At 48.1% G+C, this 26102-nt stretch overlaps 1 protein-coding gene across 1 annotated transcript; it reads left to right on the forward strand.

The window, feature by feature from the left end:
- Ncf2 (neutrophil cytosolic factor 2) lies at window positions 1-26000 on the forward strand. The gene is made up of 15 exons (XM_051147581.1): window positions 1-253; window positions 2618-2700; window positions 6632-6740; window positions 10643-10777; window positions 13239-13346; window positions 15029-15088; window positions 15439-15482; window positions 19088-19229; window positions 19411-19479; window positions 20296-20371; window positions 22050-22075; window positions 22480-22631; window positions 22782-22893; window positions 25085-25262; window positions 25807-26000. The coding sequence occupies exons 1-15, from the start codon at window positions 80-82 to the stop codon at window positions 25917-25919; spliced, it is 1581 nt and encodes a 526-aa protein (XP_051003538.1). The 5' UTR covers window positions 1-79; the 3' UTR covers window positions 25920-26000.
- Window positions 26001-26102: the final 102 nt, after the last annotated feature.

Consider the following 26102-nt stretch of genomic DNA (forward strand, 5'->3'; position numbering starts at 1 on the left):
GCCTGGAGCGCCCCGCCCCCAGCTCTGCAGAGAGACACCCTGAACTACTTCCCTGCCTCCTGCTGAGCAGCACCTAATCATGTCCCTGGCTGAGGCCATCAGACTCTGGAATGAAGGGGTGCTGGCAGCCGACAAGAAGGACTGGAAGGGTGCCCTGGAAGCCTTTAGCGAGGTGCAGGACCCCCACTCGAGGATCTGCTTTAACATAGGCTGCATGCACACTATCCTGGAAAACATGAAGGCTGCCGAGCAGGTGAGTGGGAGGCCCCGTGATTATATATAGCCCTTTTGCCCTCTGGAAACATGACCTCCCAAAGCCTTTGAAAGAACAAAAGCCCTCCAGAACTACCGCCACAGGCCCCATCTAACTACCCCTGGCCTGGCAGGCAACTTAAAAACCTCCCAGGGCAGGTTCTCCTTGGCACCCATGGGTGGGGCTCCGCTCTTTACAATAATTTCTCGTTACCCAAGATCGTCTTCTACAGTTACCTGTTCTTTTACAACGCCTCCTGGACACAGGCGTTCTGTCTTACCCTTGCACCCAGCTGTAAAGTGCCTCTTATGGCTTCCTGGATCTTACCTGCTCAAAGAACAATTCTGATCAACACGGCAGGGTACTTCTCTGAGGATTTTGAGGCTGGCTGAAGGAATCACATTGCAATTGAATCATGAAGGGTACGGGGCGGGGCATTTTAGCATCTTTTTGTTTGTTTTTCGAGACAGAGTTTCTCTGTGTAGCCCTGGCTATCCTGGAACTTATTTTTTTAGACCAGGCTGGCCTCGAACTCAAAGATCCGCCTGTCTATGCCTCCCAAGTCCTGAGATTAAAAGCGTGTGACATGACCACTGGGCTTGGGCTTATTGATTGATTGACTGTGTGTGTGTGTGTGTGTGTGTGTGTGTGTGTGTGTGAGAGAGAGAGAGAGAGATGTAGGTGGGGGTGGATATAGCCATGGTGCACATGTGGTGATCAAAGGACAATTTTGTAGAGTTCTGTCTTTTCATTCTTTCCACCTTTACCTGGGTTTCCGTGACCGACCTCACATCTCCAGGATTTCACAGCAAGTATCCTTACCTGCTGAACCATCTCACAGGTGCCGCCCACCTGTTTTGTTGTGGTTTGGTTTTTAAGGTAGGGGCTCTTATCGGCCCAGAACTTGCCTTTTGGGCTAGGCTGGCTGGAGATCCTGTTTCTGTCTCCCCAGAATTAAGATTTAAAGGAGTGTGGTCCACACCTGTTTTAATTTTTAAACCTGGATTCTGGAGGTCACACTCAGGACGTCAAGCTTGTGAGGAAGCATTTTTACCTACAAAACCATCTCCTGGCCTGGAGGGAGCGCTGCCTCCTCCACCTCCCCTCAGGGCAGGCAGCATCCTTAGAGCTGTGGAGAACAAAGCACTGAGTGGAGTCAGGAGGCAGCTTTCCTGGAGGAAGCTCTGCCACAAGCCCTGGGTGCTCACATCTTAGCCTGAACCTGGGACTCTTGGCTATGCTGTGCCAAAGACTACCTCACCCACTCAGATCATTGGCTTCTACCCTTACTAGTCAAGACTTTTCTTTCCCTTCTTCTGTTGCTGGCCCCCTCATCTCCTCTGCCCTTCTTTTCCTGTTTAAACCAACATTAATAATATTATATATATATATACATATATATATATATATGTATATATATATATATATATATATTTTTTTTTTTTTTTCCCCCAAGACAGGGTTTCTCTGTGTAGCCTTGCCTGTCCTGGACTTGCTGTGTAAATCAGGCCAGCCTCTGCTTCCCGAGTGCTGGGATTAAAGTCGTGTGCCACCACGCCCGGCTTATATATATATTCTTATTTGTTATTATTTTAGTGATATAAATACTTACATAGTACATTTATATCAAGCACATACAACATATAGTCTAACTATGTCACTTTCATTTTATTATTTTATTTTTTTTAGTGTGAGTGGGTTTCTTGACTGCATATATGTTTTGACACCATGTGCATACCTGATTCTCAAGGAGGCTAGAAGAGGCTGAGCCCCTAGAACTAGAATTACAGATGGTTTTGAGCCACCTTGTGGGTGCTGGGTATTGAATGTAGGTCCTCTGGAAGAGCAGCCAGCACTTTTACCTGCTGAACCATCTGTCCAGCCCCATCACTGATTTTATTTTTTAAAGATGTATTTATTATGTACACAGTGCTCTGCCTGCATGTACACCTGCAGGACAGAAGAGGGCATCAGATCACATTGTAGATGGTTGTGAGCCACCATGTTGTTGCTGGGAATTGAACTCAGGACCTCTGGAAGAGCAGTCTGTGCTCTTAACCTCTGAGCCATCTCTCCAGGCCGTCCCCCCCCCCCCCCCATCACTTATTTTAAAGAGAGAGAGAGAGAAAAAAAATGAGGTTCAGGGAGATTAGGTAATTTACCACAGGCTACGCAAAGAGGAAACAACACCCTGGGACGTTGCGACCCAAGATGTCTGCCCCCCCCCCATCCCGCCCCCAGGCCAATTTTGTCACCCAGAGTTGCTGAATCATTATGACACACCTGCTTGCCTCTCCCTCGGGCTACTCTGCTGCTTCCTCTCTGCCTGGCTCTGGGACCATGTATGGGCCCTTCTTCCTGCAGGCCTTCACCAAAAGCATCAACAGAGACAAGCACCTGGCAGTGGCCTACTTCCAGCGAGGGATGCTCTACAGCAGCATGGAGAAGTAAGTGGTCCAGGGCTACAGGCACTGTAGGGGTGTGACAGCAAGCCCAGTGGCTCTTTGTGCTCGTAGACCTGGTGTTCAATAAGTACCCTTCAGCTTCTGTGGGCGGGAAGGCTTGCTAGCATCTTCTGAGCAGTTATGCAAGAAATAGCACGCAAGAGGCCTTTCTGGGGGAGGGGAGGGGAGCCTGATCCCATTGGAAGTCATCTGGGTCACAACCACAATGAGCCTAGAAACTACCACCGGCTGCTTGACCAGCTGCCGGGCCTCCCACCAGCGTCCCTACTGAGGACATCCACTGTGCCTCTCTGTGAGGGGCTGAGCAGTCCAAAACAAAGGCCCTCATGCAACCAAATCAACCCTGCCTCCCCCCCTGAGTGTGTTTGCAAAACCCAGCCTAAACTATTGGGTGAGGGTGAGGAGGATGACCCTATCACAAAAGGAAGACTACAGACAGCATATGTATAAGTTAATACAGACAAACAAATTTTACACACACACACACACACACACACACACACACACACACACGAGCTCATAGTTAATGGCAGATTTTAAAGAATGGTTTTCAAAACATCGTGTTAGTACAATGCCATTGGTTGCAGAGACTGGAAAGGCATTCGTTCCCCATTGCCTCACTCTAGTTCTTTCTGGATATTGGGTTGGTAGTGAAGTCCCCTTCCCACTATCACAGCATGCATGTTTGGGGTCATTTACAGTCAATAAAATAGTGAAAAGAGCAGAGGTAGGCGATCGCTGTGAGTTCAAGGCCAGCCTGGTCTACAAAGTGAGTCCAGGATGGCCAAGGCTACACAGAGAAACCCTGTCTCGAAAAACCAAAAAAAAAAAAAAAAAAAAAAAAAAAAGTAAAAAGACACACACACACAAAAGACAACACATCTTTAATCCCAGCACTCAGGAGGCAGAGGCAGGTGGATCACTGAGTTGGAGGCCAGCCTGGTCTACAAAGTCCAGTACAGCCAAGGCTACACAACAGAGAAACCCTGTTTTGAAACCGCCCCCCACCCCACCCCCCAAAATGAACCTCAACCTCCTGTTCTCTCCTTAAATGTCCAAACAACAACAAGTATATGCATAACACGGATAATATTCAAAATGTGAATTGCGGGTGTTTTTGGCAAAAGCCAGACAACAAACTGAGGAAAGTGCTAGTCTGTGTGTGCAAGTTCTAGGGAAGAGGAAACCAGCTGAGAGGAAGGAGGAACTTTCCAACAGTGAAACTGGCCAAGCTTGGTGTCGCTGAGGGCAGGGCATTGAGGGGGACGGGGGAGGGGGGGCAGGGGAAGGCCCTGAATGGGAGGAGAGCGCTGGATGATGAAGGCTGGAAGTCCTCAAGCAGGTCATGGGGGGTTTCTAAGTCAATTAGTATGTAAATGAAGACGAGACTGGTGGGAAGCAATTTGGAAGTGAACACAGGCATCCTTGTGAGGAACAAGGGTCTGAACTAGGGCGGCCAGCAGTAAAATGGACAAGAAGTGCATTGCCAAGGTGGTAACCCTGACAAGGTATGGGGCAGGTGCACTCTGAGTAGACTCTGTCACCCTGGCAGTAGTTGGCTGGTTACAGATGGAGTTGAGAGAGGGTGGACCCTTCAGGGTCACAAATGGAAGCCAGGTGTGTGTCAGTGAAAACACCACTTAGGGAGTAAGAAAAGGAAGGAGGCCAGGTGGTGGCGGCACATGTCTTTAAGCCCAACACTCAGGAGGCAGAGGCAGGTGGATCTCTGAGTTCAAGGCCAGCCTTGTGTATAGAATGAGTTCCAGGACAGCCAGAGCTACACAGAGAAACCCTGTCTTGAAAAACAAAACAAAGAAAGAAAGAAAAGAGACAGTTTGGCTTGAGAATATGCCAGACTTGCAATTAACTCCTCATTAGAGAGTTGCAGAACCAAAATTAAATTTGGTGTATTATTTTTCTCAGCTTTAATCATTATCATTCAGATTAAGTTCTTCATCTTCTTTCTGGAATCACATACACACACACACACACACACACACACACACACACACACACACACACGCGCGCGCGCGCCTTCTTTCATCCTTTCCTCCCTCCACTCAACCTCTTATGAGGCAGGTTTTATGTAGTAAAGGATGTGAGCTGAGGATGGCCTTGAATTCCTACCCCTCCTGCCTCCAATTCCCAAGTGCTGGGACTGCAAGCATAAGCTGCCATGTCTGGCCTTTTCAGTTCTAGATTTTTTTTTCTAAGTTATTCAAAATCTTAGCCATCCAGGCTCTGGAACTTTCAGGTATCTCCATGTAGAAATTCCTCCCAGAAGCCTGTCTCTTTTTTTTTTTTTTCTTTTTTGTCTCTTTATCATAGGTTATTAGAGATAATTAAAAGGAAGACCTTGGAGTTTGTCTTTTGAGATGAAATAGGCTGGGGGTAGGCTGGGCTGGGCTGGGTTATGGCTGGCCTCTGTGTATGTTCTCTACCTCTGAAGAAGATACTGGATTCAGGAGGCGGGGATGAGAAGGATGTTGAGGAGTAGTCACACTGTCTATAAGGCAGCCACCTCCACTTCTCCCCAAACCTGCTAGAGTCCTTCAGTGTGGCCAAGCAATTTGCCTGGTCTACAAAGAGAGTCCTGGATAACCAGGGTTCTATGTAACAAGGAAACCCTGTCTTGATAAACAAAACAACAACAACAAAAACCCAAAACCCAACAGAAACAAATAGACTTTAGCAAGATTACTTCCACCCAGCTTTTTCACACAAAACAAGCATTTTGGGTAGCTTATCCCCTTAAAAAAAAAAAAAAAAAAAGATGTATTTATTATGCATACAATACTCTGGCTGCATGTACACCTGCAGGCCAGAAGATGGCATCAGATCACATTATAGATGGTTGTGAGCCACCATGTGGTTGCTGGGAATTGAACTCAGGACCTCTGGAAGAGCAGTCAGTGCTCTTAACCTCTGAGCCATCTCTTCAGTCCCCCACCCCCCCAACCTTTTTACAAATTCACACTGGAATCTTGATGAGACAGAATTACATGGAGGACTTTGCTGAGTCCCTGCAGTGCCAGGTAGACTCAGGGCATGTCTGTAGCTGAAAGCCACCTGCTCAGTTGGCTCAGCAGGGAGTGAGGCACGTTTGTAAGCCAGCACTGATGACACTTAGCTGAACCTACTGAAAGTTTCCCTGCTCTCAAACAGGCTGTGGAACACAGTGGAAATTGCATCTGCGCAGGGAAGAGGCCATCTGTGCCTCCACCTGCCCTCTCCTTGCTTCAGGGAAATGGCACACACAGCCTGTGCTTTTACAGACCGGGGTCCAGGAAGCCTACCTTCTGGCCTGGGAGATGTGTGGGAGGAACTTCTCCCTCTTTTCCACAGTGTGTGGAGGAGGCAAGAGACCACAAAACCAAAGAGCTAAACTGGACTCCACAGAAGATACTGGGGGGAGGGGGAGGCGGAGCGGGGAGGGCTGTGGGCAGGAGAATGGTGCCCACAGCTACAGCCGTAACAAGGAACCCCTGGCAGCTGTGCCAGGCAGATCTGGCTGTGAGTGAGGGTGGTAAGGACTGCTTTGAATCTGAGACTCTTCTAAAGAGAAGCAGGGTGATAGGTAGGTGTAGTCCTGCCTGGAGTACTTCAGTGAGAGTGAGGATGGTGTTTGAAGGTCACCGGGGTGATCAGAAAGGTGGGATCTGTGTATAAGGCCCATAGAGTAGAAGAATCTTCATTACTGACAAAGACTGAGGGTCCCCACCTGTGCAAAATGACACCTAGCCTATAGAATCTTTGGCCTTGGGGGTTGGAGAAAAGGAAGACTAGGTCAGCCAGAATAGGAGGCCTTCTTCCAGTGGTGTGGATGGAGAGCGGAGAGGCATGGAGACGCGTGTTCTGCATTTCTTTATCCATGACCTGGATGGACTAGCTTTCTCCTCCCCCTGTCCTGCAGATATGACTTAGCTATCAGAGACCTTAAAGAAGCCTTGACTCAGCTTCGAGGGAACCAGCTGATAGACTACAAGATCCTGGGGTTGCAGTTCAAGCTATTTGCCTGTGAGGTAAGGAGCATTGGCCCGGAGAGCACAGTGCTCGATTAGCACCTGCAGAGGTTTACTGAAGTCACACTGACGCCTGTGCCTTACAGCTCAGGTTGTCTGTTAAGAAAATACTCTCATGGGAGGATACAAGGGATGGGATAACAATCTAGATGTAATATGAATAAATTAATAAAAAAAAAAAAAAAGAAAAGAAAACACTCTCAAGAGTCGGGCGTGGTGGTGCACATCCGGTAATCCCAGCATTCAGCGAGGCAGAGGCAGGTGGATCTCTTGAGTTTGAGGCTCATTTGGTCTACAAAGTGAGTCCAGGACAGCCAAGGCTACACGGAGAAACCCTGCCTCCACAAAACAAAAACGAGACTCGATGGTGTAGCTCAGAGGTAAATAGTGTTTGCTTAGCATGTGTGAGGCCCAGGACCTGACCCCAACATTGACAAAGGCAGGAAATGGAAGGGAATAGACAGAAGAAAAAGAGAGATGAGGAGGAAATGCCAATGACTTCAGACTCCTTATAGAGTAATAACTTACTGAGAGTGAACATTTTCTTAAATTAAGATTCAAAAACCAACGCAAAACTAAGCTCACTGTGTGCGCTGAAGGGAGACCAGACAGGAGTGTGCTGGCCTGTGAGAGCCTCCATAGTAATTTGCATATCTTATTTAGCAATTCAAGATGACATGTTATTTGCTCAGCATTACACTAACAGATTCAAAAATCATCATCGGTTCTGTGTGAGGAGCCTGTTGTGACCCATCCGGGTACTTGGTTAGCACTCAAAGAGAGACTGTGGGCCATTTGGTGCAAGTCTGTCAGAGAAGACTGCAAAGCACACGTTGAGGGCCAGTTCTCCAAACAAGGACACGTTCTTTACTTGTATTACTAAAAAGGATGGGCATGGCTGGTTTGACTTGTGAGTTTATGAACTTTTCGTCCCCAAATAACCTTCCCTATCAAACTTCCAAATATACACCACAAGCTTTGAACAACGAAAAACCCCTGCAAATGCCACGGACCTTTATTTAGAAGCCTCGCCGAGCGAATGTCTCTTTTGCTTCTGTTGCTCAGGCACAAGAAGTAAAGTGTTCCTAGGGTTGCTTGGAGCTGCAAGTAAAAATAGACTCGATTGCTGCCCGGAGTCCGTGGGGGACATGTGGCCCGTCTTGCCTTGCAGTCGGCGCACAGCTACGATGCCACTGCTCACAAGGGCAGGGACTGGCGGCCAGGAGAGGCTCCTCAAAGACCCAGATCATTGCTTGCCATAAGTTGTAGCAGACCCTTTGTTGCAGGGGCTGTCAGGTGCCTTCTGGGATATTTTTGGCCCTATCTCTGACCTCTCCCCACTAAATGCCAGGAGCACCCTGCCTCACCTTGTGATGACCAAAATGGTCTCCAAACGTTGCCATTCACCCTGCTGAGGGTTAGTTGCTAGTTACACGTATGGAAGCAGGAGCAAACAGGCAGCTGGTGGTAACGCACACCTTTAATCTCAGTGCTCGGGCAGGCAGAGGCGGGTGGGCCTCTGAGTTCAAGGCCAGCCTGGTCTATGGAAAGAGTTTCAGGACAGCCAGGACAACATAGAGAAACTGCCATCTCAAAAAAACAAAAAAGCTGGGCGTGGTGGCACACACCTTTAATCCCAGCATTCGGCAGGCAGAGGCAGGTGGATCACTGTGAGTTCGAGGCCAGCCTAGTCTACAAAGTGAGTTCAGGACAGTCAAGGCTACACAGAGAAACCCTGTCTTGAAAAAACAAAAACAAAGAACAATAAATAAGTAATTGTGCCTTGTGGTAACAAGCAGAACTTCATGGAGTCTGCCTGTGGTTAGAGTCAAAATGACCCAAGGAACAGGAAATTAGTCATTTCCCTACTTACGCCACTGTTGTAGAGTCTGCCTCAAGGCCCCTCCAGCCACAGAAACTGGTTATGGGAAAAGGCCTCAAGAGAAGGAAACTGAGGGAAAAAAAGAATTTTTTTTTCTTTTTGGTTTTTCAAGACAGGGTTTCTCTGTGTAGCTTTGGCTGTCCTGGACTCGCTTTGTACACCAGGCTGGCCTCCAACTCACAGCGATCTGCCTGCCTCTGCCTCCTGAGTGATAGGATTAAAGACGTGCGCCACCACACCCTGCTGAAAGGGATTCCTATAGCCCAGGCCAGCCTTAAATTTGGTATGTAGCCAAGTCGTCTTGCCTCTCCCTCACGAGTGCTTAGATCCCTGGCATGCCCCATCTGTAAGGGTTATGTGGTGCTGGGCTGGAACCCAGGGCTCTGCACATGCTGAGCAAGCGCGCTCCTAACTGAGCCACATCCTCTGTCCAGTGAGGGTGAACGGTATTTTAAGTCAAAAATGCATTCGTCACACACTATCTGCATCATCGTTTTATGGCCTAGCACACGAGTGTGTTATAGGAGGCACTGGAGGTCTTTTGTGCTCACAGATAAACACTAGGGACACATGAAATGTTAAATACATGCATAGTGTTGTTCTGCCAAGCCTGGAGGCAGAGGTAGGCCAGTCTCTGTGGGTTCGAGGCCAACCTGCCCTACAGAGAGAGTTCCAGGACAGCCAGGACCACACAGAGAAACCCTATCTCAAAAAGCCCAAAAAACAAAACAAAACAACAACAACAAAAACCAAAACAAACAAACAAAAAACCAAACTGATGACCTTAGTTCAAACCTCTGGACCCACATGGTAGAAAAAAAAAGACTCCAAGTTCCTCTGATCTCTGCACGTGCACCATGGCTCACACACACAATAAATAAATGTGGGGAAAAAAAATCTTCATTTCAACCATTCTAAGCCAATGCAGCAGCTCAGAAATGCGTGGTAAAAGGCATCTAGAGCCCCACTCCTGGGCTTGGTCCTGGCTTCCAGCACCAGCTCCAAGCCACTAACTGTATGGAACTGCGGACCTCGCTGCCCAGGTGTAGCTAGCAGGGTAGAATCGTCTGTTGGCCAGGGGCCTCCATTCTTGCTGCAGAAGAGCCTTGTGGAACTGGCTAAGTTTTGTCAGGACAAGGCAGCTGGTGCCCCCGAAAGCATGTGATCTAGGGCGTGGAAGACAGAGCTTCGGTGTCCTTTAAAACTCCACCTCAAGTGTCGCATCTGTTTCCTTTCCAACACACCCTTTTACTAGTGTATCCAAAAGTTTCGTTGGTTCTGGGTGTACAGTGTGCTGTAGACAGTAGACACTGGTGAACGACCCTTCAGTCCAACTGAAGACCGGGGAAACGCTGCCATCCCCTCCCCGACAGCAACTAAAGTGTTCCCCTGGGCTCTGTGAGTGCCGACTCTCCTTCCGGCTCCGCTGGACTTGGACCATGAAGTTGCTGCTATGTTGGAGTCTTGTTATTCCTGTAAACCCAGGCAGGTTCTGTTGGCTCTGGCAGAACAGTGCATCCAGAACCTTTTCCCACCCCACACCTGGCCTACCTACTGCTCGGCCCAGGTTCAATCGCAAGAGCAGGAATAATAATAATGTTATTGTTGTTGTTGTTGTTATTATTATTATTATTATTATTATTATTATTATTATTATTCTAAGAGCAGGAATTAGAAATCATTTTCCTTCCCAGCTCTGTCTCTGCCTCCCCACGGGACCCTGGGAAAGCTCCTCCTCTCTGTATTAGAGCAACACAGAAGCTCTTGTCCCCTTCTGACCTCCTTGGTTGCAGAAGAATGCACACGATACTGCTTTATGCTTTATGCATCAGAAAGTGTTTCCTTAACACCGCTTATGTCTGACATAACTAACTCAGTGGCTAAGGCTACTGTTGACTATCCCCTAAATCCTGGGGAAGGGAACCACGTCACCAGACGGCATTCCTTGTGTGTACATGTGACCCTTCCGTGGCGCCTGGCTTTGGAGTCATTTCAAGCCGTGTGGCCTCTGCTTTTCCAGGTGTTGTATAACATCGCTTTCATGCATGCCAAGAAGGAGGAATGGAAAAAGGCAGAAGAACAGTTAGCCTTGGCAACAAACATGAAGTCGGAGCCTAGGCATTCCAAAATTGACAAGGCCATGGAGAGCATCTGGGTGAGTGTGGTGAGGGAGGAGGGTTTCCTTGGAGTCCCATTGATTCCTAGACTACCAGGATGGGGAGCATTTTCTTTATTGGTTCTGGCCAATAAATGCTCTTTCAGTATCTTCCATCCTGAATCTGAGCAGAGAAGCCATAGCACAGCCCCTGGGTCTCTTCGCGTGGAGGCCTGGGCAGTGCCAGCAGTGTCTTGGTGCTGTGTAGCCTCCAAGCACTGTGAAGAGAGAAGCTGTGTTTCTCTGCTTGCCTTTGAGTCCTAACTGTCGAGCGCAGTGCCAGGGTCAACATAGTTTCCACAAAATTTTCCCAGTTCTATGAGAGAATTGTGAAAATTATTATTCATAGTCTGATTACATTTGGAAGCAACAGTTGTTTTTCTTTCTTTGGAAATATTTTCTTTTCTTTCTTATTTTGGTTTTTCAAGACAGGGCTTCTCTGTGTAGCCTTGGCTGTCCTGGACTCACTTTGTAGACCAGGCTAGCCTCAAACTTACAGAAATCTGCCTGCCTCTGCCTCCCAAGTCCTGGGATTAAAGGCACGCACCACCACCACCCAGCTGAGATATTTTATTTTAAATTATGTGTCTATGTGTGAGAATGTGCATGTGTGGTTAGGTGGGTACAGCATCCAGAAGGGTGTTGGATCCCCTGGAGCTGGAGTTACAAGCAGTTGTGAGCTGTCCTGTATGGGTGCTGAGAACCAAACACTGGTTCTCTGGAAGAGCAGAAAGTGCTCTTAATTTCTGAGTCACCTTCCAGCTACCAGAAGGTAGTTTTAACTAAGTTGTATTTAAAGAGCAAGAAGAGGGCTCAGGTTTGTGCGTGCCTGTGTACATGAGCAATACTGGTACCAGGAGAGCACTGTTACATCCCTTGCTTGGCCTTGAGCTACCCTTGTGGTGCCCTCTCTGCTAGGAGAGAGACTCAAGATACCACGCAGAGTGGGAAAGGGTCAGTGCTCTGGAAAAAGAGGGTGTTGAATGGCTAATGCCAACATAAGGTGATGGTAAAGCTAATTCCTGCTGGGTAACCAAGAGCAATGAAAGAGTTTGCACTACTTTGGTGACCTATGACTTCTGGGATATGAGCATAACCCTCCGTGTAGAATAGCTCCAACATGACCCTATTGCTTAAGACAGCACATGCATTGGTCACAGGAGATGGAGAACTCAAGTTGGAACTGACCAAGCAGCTTTCTCCGTGCTGGTTACCTCTAACAGGCCTAGAATCTGGTTGACTGCTGGGAGGGAAAGAGACAGCAGGAATCTTACTCTGCTGTGAGCCTTGTGAACTGAAATAATGATTTGTGTTGGTAAGATATGCCCTTGGGCGCAATAGTGGCATGAAAGCTATGAGGCAACCAACTGCCTTTGATTGAATTTAAGGCTCACTTTATAGGAGGAAACATACGCTTAGTGCTGCAAATCTAAGTACCCATATTAGAGAGCTCAAAGGCCCCAGAGGTGAACCTACTGCTATTATTTTGCTAAATGGGTGTTGTATCCCACTGCCCTCTAAATTCGGATCTGTTCCCATGGTTGACTACAGATCTCTGTCCTCTGTCAGATAAGTTCCTTTGTACAGTGGGGCTGTGGATGGTGGTTAACACAGAGTCTCGCAAGTCTCCAAGTGCAGAGAATCAATGGCTGAATAGTGCTCAGCCACAAATAGGACATCTGTGTCCCATCCCATCCCGATGGTTCAGGGCCATCAGAGAAAGGAGTGGGGGGGGCAGGGGGGAGAAAAAGTGTAAGACACAGAGGTCGTGGAGGACCAGAACAAAATAGTGTCCTGTAGGCATTAGGAACCACTGGCTGAACTCACAGCAGCTGTGGTTGCCTGCAGACGATCAAGCTGGTCAGCATTCCAGCAGGAGGAAGACAGGAGTTCACAAGGAGCCCCCTCCCTAACTGAAGAGGCATGGACACAGTTGGTAGCTTCTAGGGGAGCAAGAGCCATGTATGCCTGGTCTACATAGTGAGTTCCAAGCCAGCTAAAGCTACCCAGTGAGACCCTGTTTCAGGCGAAGGGTTCAAGGTTAAAGGAAGTCAGGAGGTGAGGGTGGGTCTTGTAGGAGTTAAGGGGAGGAGTTAGGTGAATGTGATAAAAATTCATTGAAATTCTCAAAGAATTAATAATAAATCCAACTGCTTCTGGCTTAGCTTTCTAGAGTAATAAGTCCCTATGGGTTAAAAGAGATGCTCTCTTGAGGCTGTCTCCAGAGGTCCATGGGATGAGGAAATCAGGAATGGTTTTATCACACCCATCTTCAGACGAGGAGATATAGTCATGAGAGATGGAAAGATGTTTTAGTTAGCCAATCCCATATCCCACAATGGCTGACCTGCCAAGGTCGTCTAAGCGCACTCTATGTTGCTCACACAAGCTCACCTAACAGTGTGTTATAATGAACCCTGTACCACTAGGTGACCTGTGACTGATGATGATTCTGTTACAGAAGCAGAAACTGTTTGAGCCCGTGGTGATCCCTGTGGGCAGGCTGTTCCGGCCAAATGAGAGGCAGGTGGCTCAGCTGGCCAAGAAGGACTATCTGGGCAAGGCTACGGTAGGTGGGGCTGCTCAGCTCTCCTCCTCTCCTATGTCCGGGGTTGCATGAGGCCTGGCGGAAGAGATTCAAGCCGACTGCACCTCCTCCCCATTCAGGGATGGTAATGGGGATCTCGCCAACAGTAAGGAATGAACAAACGCTTCCGGTTTATTCTCATCAGGACCCTCCGGTTTCTTCCATCATCCAGACCCTCAGTAACTTCTAAGGTTCCTCTCGGGATCCTGGGTCTTGGGATCAAGGCAAAAGAAAAAAGCCGTAGCGAGGGCTCCCTGGGAGTAGGGAGGGTGTTTTTTTGGCAGAGAGCCAGCAGGAGATGCCTTTGGCTCAATGGTCTTACAATTGATTACTGCTCAGAATTCTGTGGAATCACTCCCATTTTCACGGCCCTATGACCAGATTGCTTCTTCAGCTAGGTTTCTTCTGAACACAGGCCTTAAAGGCTTTCAGACTGATCTGAAGTGAGGCAGCAGGACCTTATGCAATGTACCTCTGACTTTGACAGTTTGGAAATGTGGGTTGTGCAGTCCTGGGTGGTTGGAGCTGAATCACAGAGGCCAACACAACCTGCCTAATAGACATACCCCAAAGAGCCATTAATACATAAATGGATATATCCAGGGCGATATGTCCATACAGTGGGCTACTCAGCCACAAGAAGGATAAAGTACCAATGCATAGTACACCACATGGATGAACATGTGTGCTGTCTGTAGGAGGACAGATACAAATGCTATATACGAGGGCTGCGGAGTGGCTCAGTTGTTCAAGTGCTTGCTGTGTAAGCCTGAGAGCCAGATTCTAGGTCCCAGGACCTGCTTACCTGCCAGGTAGCCATGGAGTCCCTCCTATTAATGACAGGATGCTCAGAGTGAGCAACGCCAGCCTCAGTTGGCTCTGTATGTGACTGAGAGACCCTGCTTCAGTGAATGGTGTGGAAGAGCAACTTGGGGTGACCATCAGCTTAACCAAGGGCCTCTACTTAAATATTCAGGCACATGCAAATCTGCCCTCTTGGGCATAACACACACACATACACACAATACATACACACAATACAGACATATAGACACACAGACACACATACCATGAAAAATGAATAATTCAAGCCGGGCGGTGGTGGCACATGCCTTTAATCCCAGCACTCTGGAGGCAGCGGCAGGCAGATCGCTGTGAGTTTGAGGCCAGGTTGGTTTACAAAGTGAGTCCAGGACAGTCAAGGCTACACAGAGAAACCCTGTATCAAAAAAACAAAAACAACAACAAGAAAGAAAAATGAGTAATTCTATTCATAAAAGGTTTTTTTTACAAACTTGTGTTGCCAGGCTAGGAGAGGAGATTATAAAATACTTGCTAGATCCAACATTTTCTTTTGGGGATGATTAAAATGTTTTGGCAAAGAATTTTCACTTGGAATGGTTAACTTGACGTTCTATTTGTGTCTGAGAGAGAGAGAGAGAGAGAGAGAGAGAGAGAGAGAGAGAGAGAGAGAGAGAGAGAGAGAGAGTGAGTTCTAATCTTGAAGAAGTTCACTCCTGATCCTTACCTCTCATCTTCCTCTGGAACCTACACAAGTGGCAACAGCTCTGTGGTGTGAGGAAGGGGAGGAGGTCTTCCAGAAAGACACAGGTGACAAACAGAGCTGGCAGCAGCACGCTCACTCTCTCTTGTCTGTGTTTCAGGTTGTGGCATCCGTGGTTCATCAAGACAACTTTTCTGGCTTTGCTCCTCTGCAGCCACAGGTGAGGCTAGATCTCTCTGGGGTATTAATAGTCCTGGGTGAAGGGAGCTAGGCTGACACACGGCTCACAATGGTTCCTTCAGCCACCACTCAGCATAGCTGAGTGTCTGCCCCCTACTCGCAGTCCCGGTGTATAGGCCTGGTTGGGAAATGGCCCAATCTCCCAGCCTCTGAGCCAGCTCACCAGAATTTCCAAATCTCCGTTCTCCCTTTCCAAGCCCTAGGAGAGCCATGGTTCACCTCACGGGACCTGGAATAATGCTCAAATTACCATTAATACTCTGTTCTCTCCCCCCCCCCCAACTCTTCCTCTGCTCATCATCTTCTTCATCTTTCCTGAATGTTCCACAGGCTGCAGAGCCTCCACCGAGACCCAAAACCCCAGAGATCTTCAGGTGAGTGCGATTTAGATCCCCATGCAGAATGCTCACACTCTACGCCTGACTTGAGAGCAGTAAGGATGTGAAGAAATCAAGCTGGGGTCAGGCCTAAGCCCTGTGCTCTTTTCTAGGATATTAGGATCCTCCTGTTTTTCAAGGTTAGAAATATGTAATGTAGTTGGGACGGGAGTCCTTTTTTTGTTTGTTTGTTTTTCAGGACAGTGTTTCTCTGTATTAGGCTTGGCTGTCCCCAACTTGCTTTGTAGAGAAGGCTGGCTTTGAACTCAGAGATCCACCTGCCTTCCTGAGTGCTGGGATCATAGATGTGTGCCACCATACCTGGCTTGCATGGGAGTCATATGATGGGTGGGGGGGCAAGGGGGGAAGAAGGGCCTGAGCTGCAGGGAGGGGCTGAGTTGCAGGCCCCCCCGCAACCCGAGCTGCAGCAACCTGGTGTCACAATGGGCATGGCCTCCCACAGAGTGTGTCCATTGGAACATGGCCCAGATCAGAGGTGAGAAGTCAGTTTTGTACTGAGTATAGGTCTCTCGGAAGCTCTTAAGATTCCAGAAGCTAATACAGAGTCTCTTTCCTGTGTGGGTGCTGTTGCTCACTATTGACACATGTTTTCTGAAGGAGGGAAAAGTCTCAAGAAAAGGAAGTCACAGCCAGGCATGGTGGCGCACAGTTTTAATCCCAGCACTCGGGAGGCAGAGGCAGGCGGATCACTGTGAGTTTGAGGCCAGCCTGGACTGCAAAGCAAGTCTAAGACAGCTAAGGCTACACAGAGAAACCTTGTCTCAAAAAACCAAAAAAAAAAAAAAAAAAAAAAAAAGAAAAAAAAAAGAAAAAAAGAAAGTCACTGTGTATTGGCTGAGAAGCAGAGTGGCCTAATCACTCTAAAGAGCAAAGCAAGCCTACTTCCCCCTCCAATAAAGAGTGTGTGTGTGGGGGGGGGGTATACACACTACGGGTGATCCCAGAGCAAGCGGCTGAAGGGGCTCATCCCAAGCTCTCTGGGCTGAAGGAGCTGACCTCCCCACGTCATCAGGCAGGGACTTTGGAAACAGACGCAGGCCTGGGTGGGCCAGGGAACAGGTGGAACCATTCTGCCTCGTTTCCAAGGCAGCCTCACTCACCAGTTCCAGGTGGCACCAATGAGACTCTCCAGGTGTGGAGGGGTGACCGGGGAGTAACCAGGGATGTGGAGGCTCCGTGAAGCGGAAAGGACATGGCCTCCCATAGAGCAAGGCCCCCACAGAGTCTCCACGGTGGCTTTCACTTCCTGGCTGCCAGGCTCCCCATCCCCTTCCTACAAGGCTGGCCTAGGAGGTTCCTCCCCTGGAGGTGGCATTCCCTGACTTCTGCCTGTGTCATTCATCAGCCCATACTTCCTGTCCACCCTGGCAGGGCCTGGGAACTAGCTTCCTCCTCAGAGGGAGGAGGATAAGGACGGTACCGCCTCTAGGACTGGTTTGCTGTTGCTGTACCTGTTGTTTATTTGTTTTTCAGTTATCTCTCTTTATCTGCAGTCTCCTGCTATTTGTCATTTCAGTTACCTGTGGTCAGCCATGATCCAAAAACATTAAGTGAAAAATTCCAGACATGGATCATTAGTTTTATGTTAGGTATGGCAGTGCAAGCCTGTAATCCTATCAGGTAGCAGGACTGCTAACGGCCAGTTAGAGCTAAATAGCAAGATCCCCCTCCCCTCCCCCCTTCCCCCATCTGAAAAAAACAAAAACAAAAACAGAAAAACAGCTACAGGACTACTGGAAGTTTTAGATTGCTTTGAAAATTCTGGGCAGAAAGAGGAAATCCCACCAATCCAGGATCCAACCCACCAGGGATGTATATGTCCATGGTGTGTACGCCACCTGCCCTCTAGTCGCTCCGTAGCCACCTGTCTGCACAGGACTGTCCGCCATGCCAGGCGTGTGCAAAGGGATGTTGAGGAAGGGGTGGGAGAGAGCAAGGGGACACCCGTGACAGGAAGGCAGGGAGAGCTTGGGGTGTTTGTGTGTAAAGGGCACAAGGGAAGAAGTAAAAAGAGGGAGGAGAATCAACAAAAATCAAATTTTATTTGAAAAATTTTCATCATGAAACTGTGTGTGTTAATTAAAGCAAAACAAGACAAAACAAACAAACAAACAAAAACCAAAGAACAAAAACAACAACAAAAAAACAGGGCGAGGTGGGTGCTCAGAGGGCAAAGGAGCTTCTTCTTCTTCTTCTTCTTCTTCTTCTTCTTCTTCTTCTTCTTCTTCTTCTTCCTTCTTCCTTCTTCTTCTTCTTTCTTCTTCTTCTTTCTTCTTCTTCTTCTTCTTCCTTCTTCCTTCTTCTTCTTCTTTCTTCTTCTTTTCTTCTTCTTCTTCTTCTCCTTCTTCGTCTCCTTCTCCTCCTCCTCCTTCTTCTTCTTTAAAGGCAGGGTTTCTCTGTTTAGCCTTGTTTGTCCTGGACTCGCTTTGTAGACCAGGCTGGCCTCAAACTCACAGCGATGATCTGCTTGCTTCTGCCTCCCGAGTGCTGGGATTAAAAGGTGTGGGCCACCACGCCTGGCTCAGAGGCGCTTCCTATGCAAGCCTTAAAGGGAAGGAGAGAATGACTCCACAAAATTGTCCTCTGACCTCCACTTGCCCACGGTGGTGCATGTGCCCCCCAGACACAATAAATAAAACTCTGTAAGTTAGTATGAAATAAGCTCAATAAAACAAAGCAAAAATGTTATCTTTTGAAAAGGATGGGCACATTAACCTGGTGCTTGTTCAAATACCCTTTGTGTTGATTAATACTGGTCCCAAAACACAAGAGTAGAACTGAGAGCAGGAATTCATTTATGCCAAAGCTAGAAAGTTGTCTTTTAAGTTAAAAAGTGAAAGTTGACTTAATAGGGAAAAGGTATGGAGGCTCGCATTTTTGTTTTGTTTTTGGTTTTTTTTTTTTTTTTTTTTTTTTTTTTTGGTTTTTGAGATAGGGTTTCTCTGTGTAGCCCTGACTGTCTTGGAGCTATCTCTGTAGACCAGGCTGGCCTGGAACTCACATTAATCTGCCTGCTTCTGCCTCCCAAGTACTCACATTTCTAATCTCTGCCTTTGAGAGGCTGAGGCAGGAGGATTGCTGAGAGCTCAGGCCGGCCTGAGCTACTGATATCCTGTCTCAAAGACAAAATAAAATGGATGAGTAAAAGGGGAGGGGGCTTTCTAGTTATTAAGTGTTAAGGGAAAGGAATTCCTGCTAGTTTTGCTGGTACCCGCCGACTATAAAAATTACAAGTGCCTTGTGCGGTCCGTTCAGTTCTGAAGTGAAAGGCGATCACATTTGTCTATGTAGGTATAGGAGAAGCAGAGGGCACACAAGGGCTCACCCATCTCTGGGGTTCTTGGATTGCACTGTGTTCCGTGAGGACAAGGGAGACTCCTGTGTGGTCATGGAACACACACGCAGTTTCTCACCCAGTCCTCTCAGGATCCTAGGCAGGCCAGCACTCCGCACTGGTCTCATAGGCTGTGGAAGAAGCGGTGAGTGGGAAGCTAAGTCTCTGGCCTCAAACGCCTTCTCTCGCAGCAAGGGGGTGTGGTCCCAGCTGAATGATGGGCTCGGTCTTCTGTGTACCCCCTCAGGGCTCTGGAAGGCGAGGCACACCGCGTGCTCTTCGGTTTTGTGCCGGAGACACCAGAAGAACTACAGGTCATGCCAGGGAACATCGTCTTTGTCTTGAAGAAGGGGAGTGATAACTGGGCCACAGTCATGTTTAATGGCCAGGTATTCGGAGGGTCAGCGGGAGGCGCTGAGGGCACAGGGGCAGAATCTGCTGCATTACCTGCAGAACTGCCAAGGGCCGCCGTCTGGGTGCTGTCCCTACCCGTGGCTGCGGGCTGTTCTGTGATTTGGGTACTAATGAGTCTCTGTTTTTGCTTCTGGATTCTGCAATGCGACCCGGCAGAAGGGGCTTGTCCCTTGCAACTACCTGGAGCCCGCTGAGCTTCGGCTTCATCCGCAGTCGCAGCCCCAGGTACCGACCGTAGCGCCAAGGCCTAGCCTGTTCCTCTCACCCTTCACACAACTCTCTCCAGAGGGGAGAAAGTGGAAAAGGGGTTGGGTGGTTTTCCTGTCATGGGGAAGGCACACCATGACTCACTAGTTCTGGGCGCTTGAGCTAGAATCAAGATGCCCAGAGATGAACCTGGATGCGCGGGGAAACGATCACCTGTGTGTGGAGGCAACCACTATAATTGGCTGGACTCGCCGCCCACCTCTAGGAGTCCTGCTGGCCAGGGAGACTTAGGAAGCAAAGCTAGGTGTTCCCAGGCATGTCTCTTCACCAGGGCAAACAGTCGATATTTTTGGTTGGTGCAATGTCATTAAAAAAACGAAATACATAAGGGCTGGGAGGTGGTGGCACACGCCTTTAACCCTAGCATTTGGGAGGCAGAGGCAGGTGGATCTCTGAGATCAAGGCCAGCCTGGTCTACAGCGCAAATCCAGGACAGCCAGGGCTACACAGAGAAACCCTGTCTCGAAAACAAACCAACCAAATAAGGGCTGGAGATGTAGCTACACTGGCAGAGTGCTTTGCTTATGTAACATCCACTGGATCCTCAGCACGGAATACATCAGACATGATGGCATACGCTCCTAACAAAGGGCCTTGTATGTGGGGTGTGGGTATTAGCATTCTTATTGTGGCTGTGAATTAGCCCCTCCCCCTTCCTTAGTCATCTCCCTGTGTCATCTTCCAACTTTTAGGAAGTCATGTGCATCCAGCTTCTTTCCAAGGAAGCCCTCTCATGTTTTTATCTGACATTTTGTTTGCTCTTGTCACCCCCAGGAGGACAGCTCCCCAGAATCTGATATTCCACCACCTCCTAATTCTAGTGCCCCAGCAAGATCTCAGTTGTCACCAGGTTGGTGGCCCCGGGGAGGGAGCTCTCTGGGATGCTTCATGACAGATAGATGGCTGCTTTCATAGTCATGTAGGAAATTGTGGTTCCCTTGCCCAGCGTGCCCCTTGCTTTATGACTACATTTTCTCAGAGCCTTGTCTTGCTTGTGCCATCCATCATCGCGCTGAAGTGTGATGCCAACGCTCTGCCCTCGCCTCCTTTGAATGTGTGCAGGTGAAGGGGCGGGAAGTGCCCATCGTGACAGTAGTCACCAAAGGACCCTTAGTAAGTACCTAAATTAAGTTGAGGAAGAAAGGCTGCAGCATCTGCATTTTTTTCATCATAGCCTTTTCAGAGCACTCATGCTCCACAGAGCAGAGCCCCGGGGGGCTTGAACATGGGACCCCTGGAAGGTGCAGATAGAGATCTTTCCAGAAGGATCTTTCCTAGTCTGGGTAGGGAAAAACGTGAGTTTAAGCAGATTCTGATGGCAGCCTGTTCATGACCACCTGACTATCAGAACTGCTTTGACGCCCCCTCCTCTATATAATTGGAAAATTGCAAACCTACAGAAAAGTTGGAAGTAGGCTACACTTGACTACTACACCTTTTCACTTGAATACACCAGTTATGAGGCAGCATGATGGCTTTGCAGTTAAAGGCACTTGCTGCACAATCCCGTGTGGCCTTAGTGCAATCACCAGGATGGAAAAATCAATGCCACAAAGAAGTTGTCCTCTGGCTTCTATGCATGTCAGGGCATGTGCCCTCATATCATGCACACACAATAAAACAAACATTCTAAATGGAAACATCAGTTGCTTACATTCTGTATCATGTACTTGCCTCATTCTCTATCCCTGCACCCTGAGAGCCATTTAAATATAAACTAGAGACCCGTGATAGAGCCTTCCTGGGTGTAAGTCCCCTATGAACCTATGAACAAGCATGCTTCTGCCTAAGGAGTACACTTTTCACCCAGGACACCTACCATTAATACATGACGCTTATTCCACGTGTGAATCTTCAGTGGCCCCATCCAGTGTCCTTCATAGCACTTTTGATTCTTACCTTTGGTATCTGGAGGTTCGAGAAGAAACACGCGCTAGAGAGATTGGCGTCCCAGGTCCCTAGGCCTTTGATTGATATTAGCAAGAGTTCTCCAGTCATTCTAATAGTTAGCTGTACTCAGGCGTTCGTGCATCCTCAGTGGTAAATAGTCTCAGACTTCTCTTACACACACACACACACACACACACACACACACACACACACACACACACACACACACACACGGCTGTGCTAACATGACGAATTTAAAACCACAAAACTTACACAAAACTACAGGACCACGAAATGGTAATGGTTGTAGTGCTTCTGCCTGGGCTCAGGCGCATCTCCCATGCCTGTCTTCTCTCTCTGCCTTGGATCCCCCTGGTTTAACTGGCCTTTGGGAAAATCCTCTGATAGTTACCTCCATGTCGCTCCCTAGGGAAAGAGCCTGGCTTGGCTCACATATCTGTGTGTCGTGTCCCCCCAACCCAACCCACCCCCCGGCCCCTGTGCTTCTCCAGACTGAGACGTTTCGCTAGCGTTTGCTAAGGTTCATAACTGTCCCAGATGCTAAGGGATGAGAAACTGGGCGTAGTGGGTGGCACATGCCACCCTAGCACTCACTTACCATTTCCTTTCCCATTTAGGTCACAAGCAAAAAGAAGAGCACAAGGTAAAGTTCTTCCTTGTTTCTAGGTGAAGAAGACAGGTGAGTCTGGCTTGTCTAATGTGGGGTATCTCTTAGGATTATGGAATAGCAGTGAGAAGGGCTGAACCAGTTGCCACCTGACATTCCATCTTCAGGCCACGGACCCCTACACACGTCACATTAGCCTGTAGTGGAGCACATAGCTCAATAGAAATTCTAAGTGTTAGACAGGAGCCCTCTAAAGGCCCTCAGGAATGCAGAAACCAATTGCCTGTTTATTAATAAACAGTTGTTTTTTAATTAATTTTTAAATTAAACTTATTAACTGGGGTTCTCTTGGTGCCTGCACACAAAGTGGTAGAAGGCTGTAGTGATGCAGGATGCTGCTGAAAGCCACTCTAAGGTGTTCTTTGTTCTTCCTCCGTCAGGAAGTGAAACTCAGAGTGCCTATGCCCTACATGCTCAAGGTACATTACAAATACACAGTGGTCATGGAGACTCAGCTTGGCCTCCCCTACAGTCAGCTTCGGGACATGGTGTCTAAGAAACTGGAGCTCTTGCCAGAACACACTAAATTGAGGTGAGCCTCATGAAGGTGGCAGCTGGGGATGCAGGAGGGCGCGCGTGTGTGTGTGTGTGTGTCTGGCTGATGCTGATGCACAGGACTGGCTATGGGGTGGTTTCTGTGCTGATGGTCTCTGCCTTGGTCCTTACCCATCATCCCTACCAGCTACCAGCCTCGGGACAGCACTGAGCTGCTGCTCTTGTCAGAAGAGAACGTGAAGGATGCCTGGGGCCAAGTGAAAAACTACTGCCTGACTCTCTGGTGTGAGCACACAGTGGTGAGTGGAGGGAGCCAGGGTACATAAGGCCATGTCCACCAACTGAATTCAGCGTTTATCCAACATCTCTCGCATGCCACACAATAGGCTCAGTGATGGGGACAAGGTGGCTTAGAGGCTCAGTCAGTTACAGCAGGCAGAGGGTTTTGTGTGAGGGGGTCCAGAAGTGGACAGCTGCCTCAAGCTACCTCTACTAGACTGACTAGGTCAAGGATCATGGCTATCGCTTGCAACAAGGACAGGAATGACCACGCTATGGCCCAGTTGAGATTGTAGCTACTCTTCACCGTAGATTTCTATGAGGAACTTTTGAGGGAGGACCAGTCTCTTCCTGAGAGCTGGCATCTACCGAGAACTGCTCATGGTCAGACCCTGTACCAAAGTATACTCTATGAAGGAATTCTTAGAAGCCCCCCGTGCTCCTTATACATGCAGGTATATCACACTTCGTAATTTAGGACACAAGGGACAGAAAGGCCTAGTGACCTGGGGTAGAGTGCCTGGCTGCATCTGTAGTCTACCACCAGGCTGAAGTGACAAGGCCAAACTGTCTTACTAGCCCTGAAGTCTAGACAGGAGTCACTTGACCTTAAGGAGAAATTCAGGTGAAAAGTTAGAGGCTAGAAGTGACAGTGATGGGTGAACAGTTGAACTTTGTCCCTTAGTTTCCAGAGAGTAGTTTCCACTTCTTATTCTGTACCCTATGGTGACTCCATTTGCTTTCAGCCTATAAGTGGATTTTACACAGGAGTTGCCCGTTCTTTTGATTGTTAAATGCTATATGCTGTATGGTGGGTAACTTCAGTTTACTCTGCCTGGGAACATTTGCCTAGAAAAGGATTCTACTCTAAATGTGAATGATTTCACTTTAAATGTTCTTTGGGACTGTTATGTCTATACACACAGATCTTCCCTAGCTTCCCTAACAGTCTTCTTAGAGCTCCATCCAGGCTCTCTGCCACTGTTGCCCACAGAGGCTGTTAAGTTGTTCTCACTCACTGATTAGGAAAAGCAAAGCCAATCCCCATTTGCTATGTATGCACCCAGGGAAGCAACATTCATACATTCATTACCAGCCAGAGTGGAGTACTCCCATGTCCTCAGCACTGCCAGAGTTAAGTATTCAGGAAGGGCCAGCTGCTATGATGTCACACTGCTCCATTTTATTCTCTAGTTTCACTATCAGATGTGGAAAAAGATTCAGAGAGGCTATACTCAGGGACCCACAGCTAGTAAATGGGGGCTGGCTTAAAAGCCAGGGAACAGCCAGGCGGAGGTGGCACATGCCTTTAATCCCAGCACTTGGGAGGCAGAGGCAGGAGGATCTCTGTGAGTTCGAGGCCAGCCTGGTCTACAGAGAGAGTTCCAGGATAGCCAGAGTTGTTACACAGAGAAACTCTGTCTCGAAAAACAAACACAGATAAAAGAAAAAGCCAGGGAACATAGGGCTGGGTTACAGAGATGGCTCAGCAGTTAATGGCACTGGCAGCTCTTCCAGAGGACCTAGGTTCAGTTCCTGGCATTGGTCATGTATGGCACATAGACATACATGCGAACAAAACACACTTCAGGCTTAATGGGGCTAATTCCACCTCACTGTACAGTCCTAAAGACATCCATCCAGGAATGGCACATTTCTGTAAGCTCAGCATTTAGAAGCGTAAGCAAGATGACTTCGGGCCACCCGGGGCTACCTGAGAAACTTAGTTAAGGACAGCAAAATGACTCAGCAGGAAAAGGCATTTGCTGTCTGGCCTGATGATTTGAGAGACTCCCAGGAGCCACATAGTAGGAGAGAAGGGACTTGTCCTCTGATCTCCAGATATACTATACATCATGGTGCTCTGTGTCTGTCTCTGACAGAGAGTAATAAGATTAATAAAACAAAAACAAAACAAAACCAACCAAAAAGCATAGCTGAATTTATACCATAGACTGCCATTTACTTCTGGCTCAAATTATTTTCCAATCTGGGAGAAGGAAAAAAAAAAAAAAAAGCAGCACCTATTGGGTCCAAGTAAGGCAACTCAGGGCTACATAGAGTTTTGCACTTCAGTTTCTTTTACCCAACCATTTGCTACTCACATTTTAGGCCTATGGTAAGAACCAAGCATCAGCTGCATCCATTAATAGTTTCCAGTATTCACTGGCCAACAAAGTAACAAACTTAACAGGCCCCTTACTATTTTAGGGTGACCAAGGTTTTGTAGATGAACCCAAGGAAAGTGAAAACTCTGATGCTAATAACCAGACAACAGAGCCTCAGCCTAAGGAGGGGAGCCAAGTGGTAGCAATCTTTAGTTATGATGCTACCCAGCCGGAAGACCTGGAATTTGTGGAAGGAGATGTAATCCTGGTGCTGTCACATGGTAAGTGCTACTCCAAGACCACAGAACCAGACTCACATACCAGGAAAAACAAGGCAAAGGGCAACAAACGGAAACATCAACTCTTAGCCACTAAGGTCAACTGATTTCCTAGCTTTTGGTAAGAGGGAGACGCAAGTGTGTGGCTTTCTCCTGTCCATGACTTTACTAGGCACAAGACTGTAACAGCATTCTGACTGCTACAGAATGTAACTGGCTGAAATTATTCTGCCTTTGCTATAAATCCAAGAAGTACTTTTCTGGAGAGCAGTAGAGGCTGCTAATTGTGACTTAGCTGATTATTAGAAATCTAAAAAGTGACATGGGTGGGAGAGATGGTTCTGTGGGTAGCAGTGGTGGTGCTGGAGTGCTTGCTGAACTGGGAGGGATGCTAGCATCAATGTGAGAAGCTGGGTGTGACCACATTCCTACCCCTAACTCTGGCACTATGGGAGCGAAGACAGGTGGCTTGGTGGAGGCTTGCTGGAAACTGCTAGAAGTGCCAATCTCTTTTTAAGTAACTAGTGCATACTTTGCTCTTTATCAGTGAATGAAGAATGGCTGGAAGGGGAGTGTAAAGGAAAAGTTGGTATTTTTCCTAAAGCGTTTGTTGAAGAATGTGCTGCCAAGGATCTGGAAGGCAATGCCAGAGGTGTCTAGGATGCCCTATCATCTATGAAGCTGAAGAAAAGGAGCCCCCACTTCCAGGATTTACCCAACTCTGCTGTGAGCTATAAAGAGACACCATTCTCTAGAGAACCTGGGTTGAGGATTTCCTTGTACATGGGGGGGGGGGGGGAGATGAATTCTCTGGAAGTGAAATAGAAATGGTCTTGGGTGCTG

The sequence above is a fragment of the Acomys russatus genome, chromosome 6 (assembly GCF_903995435.1).
Source record: "Acomys russatus chromosome 6, mAcoRus1.1, whole genome shotgun sequence".
In the NCBI taxonomy this organism is placed as follows: Eukaryota; Metazoa; Chordata; class Mammalia; order Rodentia; family Muridae; genus Acomys; species Acomys russatus.

What these genes read in the sequence shown, in the direction of transcription:
- Ncf2 (XM_051147581.1), top strand. Translation starts at nt 80, where the DNA reads ATGTCCCTGGCTGAGGCCATCAGACTCTGGAATGAAGGGGTGCTGGCA. An exon ending in ACATGAAGGCTGCCGAGCAG is followed by an intron (nt 254 to 2,617) that starts GTGAGTGGGAGG and finishes TTCTTCCTGCAG; the next exon opens with GCCTTCACCAAAAGCATCAA. An exon ending in TCTGGTGTGAGCACACAGTG is followed by an intron (nt 22,894 to 25,084) that starts GTGAGTGGAGGG and finishes TTACTATTTTAG; the next exon opens with GGTGACCAAGGTTTTGTAGA.